This window comes from Mizuhopecten yessoensis, unplaced genomic scaffold (genome assembly GCF_002113885.1).
Source record: "Mizuhopecten yessoensis strain PY_sf001 unplaced genomic scaffold, ASM211388v2 scaffold11079, whole genome shotgun sequence".
NCBI classification, from domain to species: Eukaryota; Metazoa; Mollusca; class Bivalvia; order Pectinida; family Pectinidae; genus Mizuhopecten; species Mizuhopecten yessoensis.
In genome coordinates, this window is record NW_018408869.1 from 361,684 (window position 1) to 372,273 (window position 10,590).

The window sequence follows — 10,590 nt, forward strand, 5'->3', positions numbered from 1 at the left end:
ACAGACCATGGGGTTGTAGATCTGTATATATGACATAATACACATATAAACAGACCATGGGGTTGTAGATCTGTATATATGACATAATACACATATAAACAGACCATGGGGTTGGAGATCTGTTTATACAGGCTCATTAAACATTACCTGTTTATACATGCTGCTGAGTTGTTCCACCGTGAACATTTCCACTGTAGCCAGCTCCACAGGAGGGGGCGGTGTTTGAGGTAAGGGTGACTTCAGAACCTTCAGACCCTCATTGAGGAGGAAATCTTCCTGGTTTAGGACCAGCTCCTGCTTCAGTTTCTGTTTGTTTTCAATGGCATTCCTCATCACCTCAGACATCTGGTCAATACTGAAAAACAAATAGTTAAAAGTCAAGTCTTTTCTCGTTATATGTGGCCTGTTAAGAGCTGTTACCTGTTATTAACGCTGGGTAGACTAGAAATAAAACTTCAAGAGTGTGTAAAGAAAAGAAAATTCTGTTGTTATTCTCAATTTAGAAATCAACTTTTCTTTAACATGTGTGTGTACATCAAAAATTAATCAAGTAAGGCCAGGATGGATGATATTTCAAAAGGATTCCCAAAAACAGCATCAAGTTAATCTACACTACCTTGAATATCAAGATTACATTACTAAAATGATGAGGACAGATGGTGGACAATACTGATGAGAGACGTCCTTGTATGTCAAACAATCAGAGGTGTTGTACGTCCTTGTACGTCAAACAATCAAGAGGTGTCGTACATCAAACAATCAAGAGGTGTCGTACATCAAACAATCAGAGGTGTTGTACGTCAAACAGTCAGAGGTGTCGTACGTCAAACAATCAGAGTTGTTGTATGTCAAACAATCAGATGTGTTGTACGTCAAATAATCAGAGGTGTCGTACGTCAAACAATCAGAGGTGTTGTATGTCAAATAATCAGAGTTGTTGTACGTCAAACAATCAGAGGTGTTGTACGTCAAACAATCAGAGGTGTTGTACATCAAACAATGAGAGGTGTTGTATGTCAAACAATCAGAGGTGTTGTAGGTAAGACATTCAGAGGTGTCGTACGTCAAACAATCAGAGGTGTTGTACATCAAACAATCAGATGTGTTGTACGCCAAACAATCAGAGGTGTTGTACATCAAACAATGAGAGGTGTTGTATGTCAAAACAATGAGAGGTGTTGTATGTCAAATAATCAGAGTTGTTGTATGTCAAACAATCAGAGGTGTTGTACGTCAAACAATCAGAGGTGTTGTATGTCAAACAGTCAGAGGTGTTGTACGTTAAACAATCAGAGGTGTTGTAGGTAAGACATTCAGAGGTGTTGTACATCAAACAATCAGAGGTGTTGTATGTCAAACAATCAGAGGTGTTGTACGTCAAACAATCAGAGGTGTCGTACGTCAAACAATCAGAGGTGTTGTACGTCCTTGTACGTCAAACAATCAAGAGGTGTCGTACATCAAACAATCAGATGTGTTGTACCTTCTTGTACGTTAAACAATCAGAGGTGTTGTACGTCAAACAGTCAGAGGTGTCGTACGTCAAACAATCAGAGTTGTTGTATGTCAAACAATCAGATGTGTTGTACGTCAAATAATCAGAGGTGTNAAACAATCAGAGGTGTTGTACGTCAAACAATCAGAGGTGTTGTATGTCAAATAATCAGATGTGTTGTACGTCAAACAATCAGAGGTGTCGTACGTCAAACAATCAGAGGTGTTGTACGTCAAACAATCAGAGGTGTTGTATGTCAAACAATCAGATGTGTTGTACGTCAAACAATCAGAGGTGTTGTACGTCAAACAATCAGAGGTGTTGTACGTCAAACAATCAGAGGTGTTGTATGTCAAACAATCAGAGGTGTTGTACGTCAAACAATCAGAGGTGTTGTACATCAAACAATCAGAGGTGTTGTATGTCAAACAATCAGAGGTGTTGTACGTCAAACAATCAGAGGTGTTGTACGTCAAACAATCAGAGGTGTTGTACGTCAAACAATCAGAGGTGTTGTACGTCAAACAATCAGAGGTGTTGTACGTCAAACAATCAGAGGTGTTGTACGTCAAACAATCAGAGGTGTTGTACGTCAAACAATCAGAGGTGTTGTACGTCAAACAATCAGAGGTGTTGTACATCAAACAATCAGAGGTGTTGTATGTCAAACAATCAGAGGTGTTGTACGTCAAACAATCAGAGGTGTTGTACGTCAAACAATCAGAGGTGTTGTATGTCAAACAATCAGAGGTGTTGTACGTCAAACAATCAGAGGTGTTGTACGTCAAACAATCAGAGGTGTTGTACGTCAAACAATCAGAGGTGTTGTACGTCAAACAATCAGAGGTGTTGTACGTCAAACAATCAGAGGTGTTGTACGTCAAACAATCAGAGGTGTTGTACGTCAAACAATCAGAGGTGTTGTACGTCAAACAATCAGAGGTGTTGTACGTCAAACAATCAGAGGTGTTGTACGTCAAACCATCAGAGGTGTTGTACGTCAAACAATCAGAGGTGTTGTACGTCAAACCATCAGATGTGTTGTACGCCAAACAATGAGAGGTGTTGTACATCAAACAATGAGAGGTGTTGTATGTCAAACAATCAGAGGTGTTGCAGGTAAGACATTCAGAGGTGTTGTACGTCAAACAATCAGAGGTGTTGTACGTCAAACAATCAGAGGTGTTGTACGTCAAACAATCAGAGGTGTCGTACGTCAAACAATCAGAGGTGTTGTACGTCAAACCATCAGATGTGTTGTACGCCAAACAATGAGAGGTGTTGTACATCAAACAATGAGAGGTGTTGTATGTCAAAACAATGAGAGGTGTTGTATGTCAAATAATCAGATGTGTTGTATGTCAAACAATCAGAGGTGTTGTACGTCAAACAATCAGAGGTGTTGTAAGCCAAACAATCAGAGGTGTTGTACATCAAACAATCAGAGGTGTTGTATGTCAAAACAATGAGAGGTGTTGTACGTCAAACAATCAGAGGTGTTGTACGTCAAACAATCAGAAATATTTTACGACTAACCTCTCCATCTCTTTGAGGAACCTGGCACCGAGCCAGTCATTCATATCCTTGTAGGTGTTGTCAGCCTTACTCTTCAGGTCCTGTAGCACTCCAACAGCATGTGCTTTGATCAGATCCAGACGTGTCTTACATGCTTGCTCTGTATAAACAAATCAGCCCTGTATATTACTCATTTCAATGAAAACTGCCTACTGTTCAGACATATTTCTGAGAGGGATAAGCATGTATATTTGGTTACCATTTCTTAATTCCAAACAACACTGGAGAATATGTCATTTGGATCACGATCTCCAAAGGTACTCAGCACATTGAATTTTTTTTTTAGAATTTTCTATTTCTCTTTGTAACATCAAAGGGAGAGAAAGTTCATTCAAGTGTATGTATATTTGACAAAGAAATTGAACCTACCCTCCTCCTGGATGGCAAAGAAGTATTCTTCCCTCATCTTCTCTCTTGTTTCCTTCTTCTGTTTGTCTTCTTCACTCAGGTCCTCCGCTTCAAAACACAGCGACATACCATGACAGAGAAAGTATAACACACAGAGGCTCATTAAAAATATAACAATGAAGTGCTAAAAATAAAATAAATAACGAGTTATTGAGAGAAAGGATCAATCGCACAGCCAAATACATATAGACAGGATCAGAAAGCCACATATACTGTAATACCAACAGATTCATTTTTTCATTCAATTTTTTAGGCATGTAAGTACACAATTCCTAATCATGCAACATTCACTTTGGTCTGAATTTACTCCATGAACATTAGCAAATATACAATAATGAAAATTCTATTGATGTGATATATCCCTCAATTATCGGACTTACAAGGAGTTGGAGTTGCCTGTGAATCTGTGTCCTTCTTTTTCTTGGGTGAGGGGCTGCGACTCTTGCCCTTCTTTCCCTTATCCTTGGTGCCCTTGGCCTTTGTTGCAGCAGCTGCAGCCGCTTGTTTCTCTCGTTCCCTCTCTTCATCTTTCTTCTTCTCAGCCTCTTCCTGAGCCTCTTTAGCAGCATACTCAGATTGAAGCTGGAAAAATAGAAAAATATCATCAATGTTTATTATAATACCCCGTCTTCTGTATAATAACACATCTATTGCCTTTATATGAGAAAAGCATATACATGTATCATGTTGCCCTCAGGCTTTTCCCTCAGGAAACAACCTGATTCATTTCTTATAAAGAAATGTTATTCTCTCATTTCTGTATGTGTAAGATAGAGCTGTCTAGGGTAAGTAAGGAGTGTAAGAAATTTCTATCTTACACCCCATTTCTCGTGACGTGACGTCACAATGGCTCAACAAGGACATAACGTCACGAATTTGGAAAAGTGATGCTGCAATGCGAAAAAACGACTTTACAATATATTTACTGTACATATTGGAAAGATGATATTATTTTTTCTGCACAAACTCTGTTTGCAAATATGGGGTATGCTAAATGTTGCTGACGGATTCATTTTTGTCAAAAAGTTCAGGGGAGAATTGATATTATCAAAATAGTAGCCAGTCCAAACTTATTTTCATGGTTTCTGAGCTTATTCTGGTAGTTGGAATGGAATAAAAATACTTTTTCATGCCTAAGGGTGTAGTATAGGGAAATTCCACTCTCTGGATTTCCCTATCTTACACCTCTGGGCATGAAAGAGTCTTAAAATGTTTCGCTCAAACAATGGCAATAGGTGAATAAAACCTCTGTTTAATGTAAATCTAACATTAGAGTCATGTGGGAACTTATAACTACATTGTATCAAAAATTGTGGTTATTTTATGTTTCTTTCTATCACAATTTAAATGCATTGCACCATTACTGTCAAAATCAAATGTAGTTTGCTTTTTGAAAGGAACAATTAACACATATTTCAAAAGTTAAATGCCAATGTTCATGAACTGAAGATTTTCCATAAAAACTAGAAAATTAAAAAGAATATGTTCAATTTTTTTTATAAACTAATTTTCTCAGTTGTTTGCCAAATAAAACAGATATATTCTACATCTGCGGCATTTATTACCAACACTTACAATCTGACCCAAGGCTGATGTGCCTGTCTGGAAGGCATCAAAGATGAGTTTCTCATCAGGATCCATGGGAGGCGCAGGACTCTCAGATCCACTCGTCTCATCCTTCTTTCCCCCCTTCTTGTCTTTCTTGTCCTTACCGGAGGCACCCCCAGCCTTGGCATCAGCATCAGGTGATACTGGTCGTCGAGGTACCAATGGGATCCTGCAGCGACATACCAACATGGTCTTTATTAATAATTATGATTATTCAAGGTTCTTATATACTGTACCAATAGCCAATATCTTTCTCAACTCCCTGGAGAGCATTCAGCCAGTGCTGCCATTTAGGCGCTAACATTCAACAATTTTAACACTGCCCAACCACAAACTCATTTACAGCTGAGTAGACTGGAACAAGCAAAGTAAAGTATCTTGTTCAAAGATGCAACACAGTTCCGTGACTCAAACCCACAACCCTTCGGTCACGAGCCCCACGCCCTACCACTAGACTACTGTGCCTCCAATTGGTTTCGATTTGCTAATATGTTACAAAATACCAGATTATATTTCTATTATTATTATTCTTTTCAAAGAAAGTGGATATTCATCATAAAGAAGCAACAATATACGTTGTATAAACAGTTTATATGGGGCTCTACCTTTTGCGCCCAGTCTCCTCCGTAGGTGACGGCTCAGCAGACTCTGTTTTCTTCTCCTTGCTCTTGTCACGTTTCTTGCCAGAAGGTGTCCTTGATTTCCGTTCCTTTGGTGACTTGGATCGACTTGAACGAGGTCGATCACCAGATTTGGGTGTACGTGGTGGTTCCTCTGTGGCTGGAGGGCTGGGGGCTGTCTCACTGGCAGACTTTTCTGGGGAGTCTGGACGGTCTGTTGGCAACTGTGTACGCAAAAGCTTGCATATTAGTACACACATGTATATAGCTGTCCTACCTGAGTCATCCAATTGATTTACCAGACATCTAACGGTTTGCAGCAGCATTTTGATGTTACTGATATGAATCTTGATTAAGGTCAAGGCTTTCAGCAGACCCTTGAGTGTATGTTATTGACTCACAAAAATGAGATTTGACTCTTACGTTATTTGACTCTTCAGATTTCATGGAAATGGTAATTTGACTTCTGAAACAGCTAAATGTAAAAGGTCAACTGAAAGCCTTGAAGATACAAAAATTTACACAATTTTCCCCTTAAATTTGATCAGGCACAACATTGATTACTCTGACACTGACCTCAATAAGGGGTATCCTGCTGAAGTTGGTGCTGAGTTCATCAGGCATGGTTCCTTCCATACCACGGTAGTAATCCTTCATCACTCGGACAGTGTCCTGGTACCGGTCAACTTCTCCCTGCATCTGAGTGATATAGTAGTTACTCAGCACACCCAGACGGTCGTCAAGCCAACCGTCACCAATGATGTTCTCTCGTTCTGTCTCTGACTGTGCCTTACGGGCATCACAGATAGACCAGAGGTCCTCGCGCAGGTCGTCTACACGCTGGTGTAGCTCTGTCTTCGTCTCCTCGTCGTCTCTCATGTCGTCCGGCACCTCATTATACTCCTGTGGACACATGATATAGAGTGTAATTATGGCTTCCCGTTTTACATCACTTTGAATATTTAGTTTCATTTGGGGGGGGGAGGGGGGGGGGAATAATTAGAATTACATAACTATTTTTTATACCTTTAAACAGAAGGCAAAAATTTAGTTCTCAATGTTAATAAGAGTCTCCTCGAATTCAGGCGGTGGCCAGTACTTGAAGAGACTCACTTATTTACCATAGTATACTCATTTTCTTGATAACACATCATGACCAATAACATAGGCAGTATGATAAACCTAAGTCCATGTGATATGTATAAATCAAACAATACTAAAATATGTGGAGCATTTTTTACTTTTCACAGCAAATGAATGAATTATTTTCCTTGTTTATGCTTGAAGTTTCACTCTTGTAGCGACTGAATTTGGGATAAATTTTCTCCATAATTAATCTCCAGACCTCCATGTATTAAATAAAATATGTTAGTGATATTTTCGTTTTCAAACTGACCTTCTGCCACTGAGCCTCGTAGACCTGTTTGTTGTCAGGTCTCCGCAGGAAGGCCAGGAAATCTTTCCTGCAACACAAAGCATGTTTAACCCTGATTGGTCAACAATACAAGTAACAGCTCAAAGCTTTAGCTGGTTTAAAGTGTAGCGTTTTTTGAAAATGGAAGATTGCATTATACTTCATGATAAAGTCATAAAGTAGCCTTCAATAGGACACCATATGTTAGCTCAAAACAAGCTTAAGATACACATAGTGCTATGGAAAGGATGGATTAATTTGCTATTACCAGTAATTTCACAGGATATATTTTTGCAGAAGTGTTACCACAAAAGTCGTGAAAATTAGAACCCCACACAAAAAAACTTCAACAGTATTATAAAACCAATTTTATTTCATTACTGAAATTTCTAAACCAATATGGCAGCCAAGCATTTTCATTTTGAAGAACACTTTCCCATGATGCTTTGGAGTTTTTGAAATTGTTTGTTATGGTACATATGGTCAAGGTTAGGAGGTCAAGTTATTTCAGATTATGTAATTATCATTCTAAAAAAGGACATTCCTACTACACAAGCAATTTGTCCACAACTTCATGTGAACCGCAAAAATTGAATTTCATATGTACAAATGGACAAACTAATACTTCTACTATTAGTACTCCCATTTCTATACATACCTAATTTGATAGAAATATCTATAAATATTTTCTCGCTCCTCCCTCTCCTTGCGGAATACATGTTTTGAGTTTTTGACATAGGTCTGTTCTGTAGACTCCCAGTAGTCGGCAAGGATAGTAGCAATCTCCTACGGGAGACAAACGCATCAACCACGTCACATACAGTGAAAGAGGACATAACATTATCAGATATTCGTTGTTGATTGGACAGGTGCAGTCTGAGGAGACATGCCTGATCTGGCAATAGTGCCAGACATTATCACTTTTTTATCCAGTGTGCACAGCTTATAAATTTTCATTTTTTTTTTTTTTTATGGTAAGGGATCTCATACAAACATTTTTGTTTATAGTCTAATATCATTGCTATTATGATAACTATTTTATGCAATATTTGCAGTAATTAAATGACCATAAATTTGTCCAATCTTTCCATTACTATTATAATCAAATTAACCAGTGTTAACACCATGTACAACATAGTGAAAGCCTCAGTGAACTCACATCTGCCAGTTTGAGGCCGACGAACTCCCACTCCTCTGAACCCGGTTCTGGGGGTGGAGGTCCCTTGGGCTCTTCTGGTTCTGGTTCAGGCTCAGGCTCAGGAGTCTTGCCCTTCTTTCCGGATTTTGTCCTAGATTTAGGTGAAGATCCTAAAAAAGATAAATACAATTCATGTCATTGTTTAGTTCAGACCAACCTTAATTCAAGCTTAACAATCCTTCAATACATTCTCAGCTCACTTTGATATTAGCTTACATTTAAACATTCACTATGTAGAAAACCTAATACACTTTGATTTCAATTTTAAATTACTATTGCTATACTATGTAAATCAAACTACCAAAACATGAAGGTTAAGAGTTTGTAATGAGACTTGTTAAGTTAGTTGGAGAGCTTACCCCTGCTGCCTTTCTTGGCACTTCCAGTATCTGATTTCTTGCCACTTCCTCGTTTTGGAGAGGCACTTTTTTTGTCCTTGGGTGATTTGCTCCTTGATTCCTTTGATGAAGGTCGCGACCCAGATTTCTTCCCTGATCCTATAAACCAGGGAAATAGAAGTATTTACAAGATGTGTAATTGATAAGGTGGTAACCACTGTTTAATGAGATGAAGATTGTTTACATTAATAATTAGATTCCCATTACCTTTTCTAGAGGACGGTCTCACATCCTCTTTTACTTCCTCCTTTGGAGGTTCTGGTGGCGGCGGTGGCTGAAAAACAAAGTAAACGCAAACATAAATTCACAGATTTCAAAAACATTCAGCAAAATCTATAACAACATTATTACAAACACGTTATGGAAAAGACATTTTCTCAAAATACCTATGTTGCCAGGTGGAATGACTTAATTATTACCGGAATATCTCAAGAATGTTGGATAAGGGTAATATCATTAATGACCATAGTTCCCTTTATTTAATCACTCTTAAATCAGTACTAAATGTAGTTCCACTGTTACATAAAGGTTTAGTCTCCTGCTAAATCAGTAGTAAATGTAGTTCCACTGTTACATAAAGGTTTAGGCTCCTGCTAAATCAGTACTAAATGTAGTTCAACTGTTACATAAAGGTTTAGTCTCCTGCTAAATCAGTACTGAATGTAGTTCCACTGTTACATAAAGGTTTAGTCTCCTGCTAAATCATCACTCCTTTACTAGCTTACTTCCAATATTTTGATAATAAATTATTGATATGAATTAACACTGAGATTTGATATTTATGATTTTACCCCAGGAACTTATATTATCTACCCACCGGTTCCTCTTTCACTACGACAGGCTCCGTAATCTCAGCAGGTGCTGCAGAGCTCTCCGGTTCCTTTATGCCTTGTAGCTTAAAGTGAAAAACAGGGACATAATTATAATGTATATAGGATGGTAGTTTAAATGTATAAAACTTTGTAAGGAACAGGTAATAAATTCCATGATGCCAGAGATAAATCAGTACCTACCCTGTTCATCGTATCCTCGAGGACCTTCTCTACCTCTAGGAACACTGAGTGAGCACCTTGAGAGGCGTCTACCTTGCTGAGAGTACCAAACTTGAAGTACCACTTCTCAAGCTTGGGCCAGGCATCCAGGTAACGAGTGATTCTAAACAGAAAATAAAACACTTAAAAGTGTCTAGCACAAGAGGCTAAATGACCACGTATATGTATTGCTCATCTGGTATTAATCTAACTTTAAAAGTGGACCAAGGTAAACATATTTAAATACAAGAGGCCCATGGGCCTTAACGGTCACCTGATATATTTATACAGAGAGTTGATTTCTTTTTTAACATGAACAGAAATATTTTTCAAAGTGACAAAAAACAATAAAACCACCTTATTCAATATCAAGCATACAGATTTCAGACTAAAAAGGATTTGAAACTAGCACCTCTGATTCTAAACAAGGAAAATGAAGAAATTTTAGCACACTGACTCCCTTGAGCCCCACCCTACAGCCCTTGGGGGTAGGGCTGGCTCAAAATTTTCAAAGTATCAAACTGTCAACTCAAGGTTATAATTCCAATCAAGTTATTAACATGTAATATTCAAAGTATCATTTGCCATNAAGATTTTTGAAATTTCAGTCAATTCAACCCTTTTTGGCCCCACCCATCAGCCCCTGAGGGTCAGTCAGAGATGGTATGTGCTTATTATCAAACTGCTACCAAATACTGATAATGCTAACCCAAATTGAATTACTTCCAATGGAAATTAAACAAATGTTGGTCCAAAATGTGATTTCCCTATATAAACTATAGTAAAGTTTACCCCCTCCCCAGGGGGAAACGTGAGACCCCAGGGTCAAGAAATTCACAATTT

General features: G+C 38.3%; 1 protein-coding gene across 4 annotated transcripts in view; it reads right to left on the reverse strand.

The window, feature by feature from the left end:
* LOC110465451 (sperm flagellar protein 2-like) overlaps positions 1-10,590 on the reverse strand; it is a 58,697-nt gene that overhangs the window by 22,083 nt on the left and 26,024 nt on the right. For all 4 annotated transcript variants that reach the window (XM_021521264.1, XM_021521262.1, XM_021521263.1 and 1 more), the window contains 14 exons: positions 9,730-9,871; positions 9,534-9,611; positions 8,924-8,990; positions 8,678-8,815; positions 8,280-8,428; positions 7,779-7,906; positions 7,103-7,169; positions 6,283-6,609; positions 5,692-5,930; positions 5,054-5,255; positions 3,859-4,060; positions 3,440-3,526; positions 3,032-3,170; positions 148-355 (listed from right to left, as the gene is read on the reverse strand). In XM_021521264.1, the coding sequence (XP_021376939.1) occupies positions 148-355; positions 3,032-3,170; positions 3,440-3,526; positions 3,859-4,060; positions 5,054-5,255; positions 5,692-5,930; positions 6,283-6,609; positions 7,103-7,169; positions 7,779-7,906; positions 8,280-8,428; positions 8,678-8,815; positions 8,924-8,990; positions 9,534-9,611; positions 9,730-9,871 (2,173 nt within the window). The remainder of the gene's footprint in view (positions 1-147; positions 356-3,031; positions 3,171-3,439; positions 3,527-3,858; positions 4,061-5,053; positions 5,256-5,691; positions 5,931-6,282; positions 6,610-7,102; positions 7,170-7,778; positions 7,907-8,279; positions 8,429-8,677; positions 8,816-8,923; positions 8,991-9,533; positions 9,612-9,729; positions 9,872-10,590) is intronic.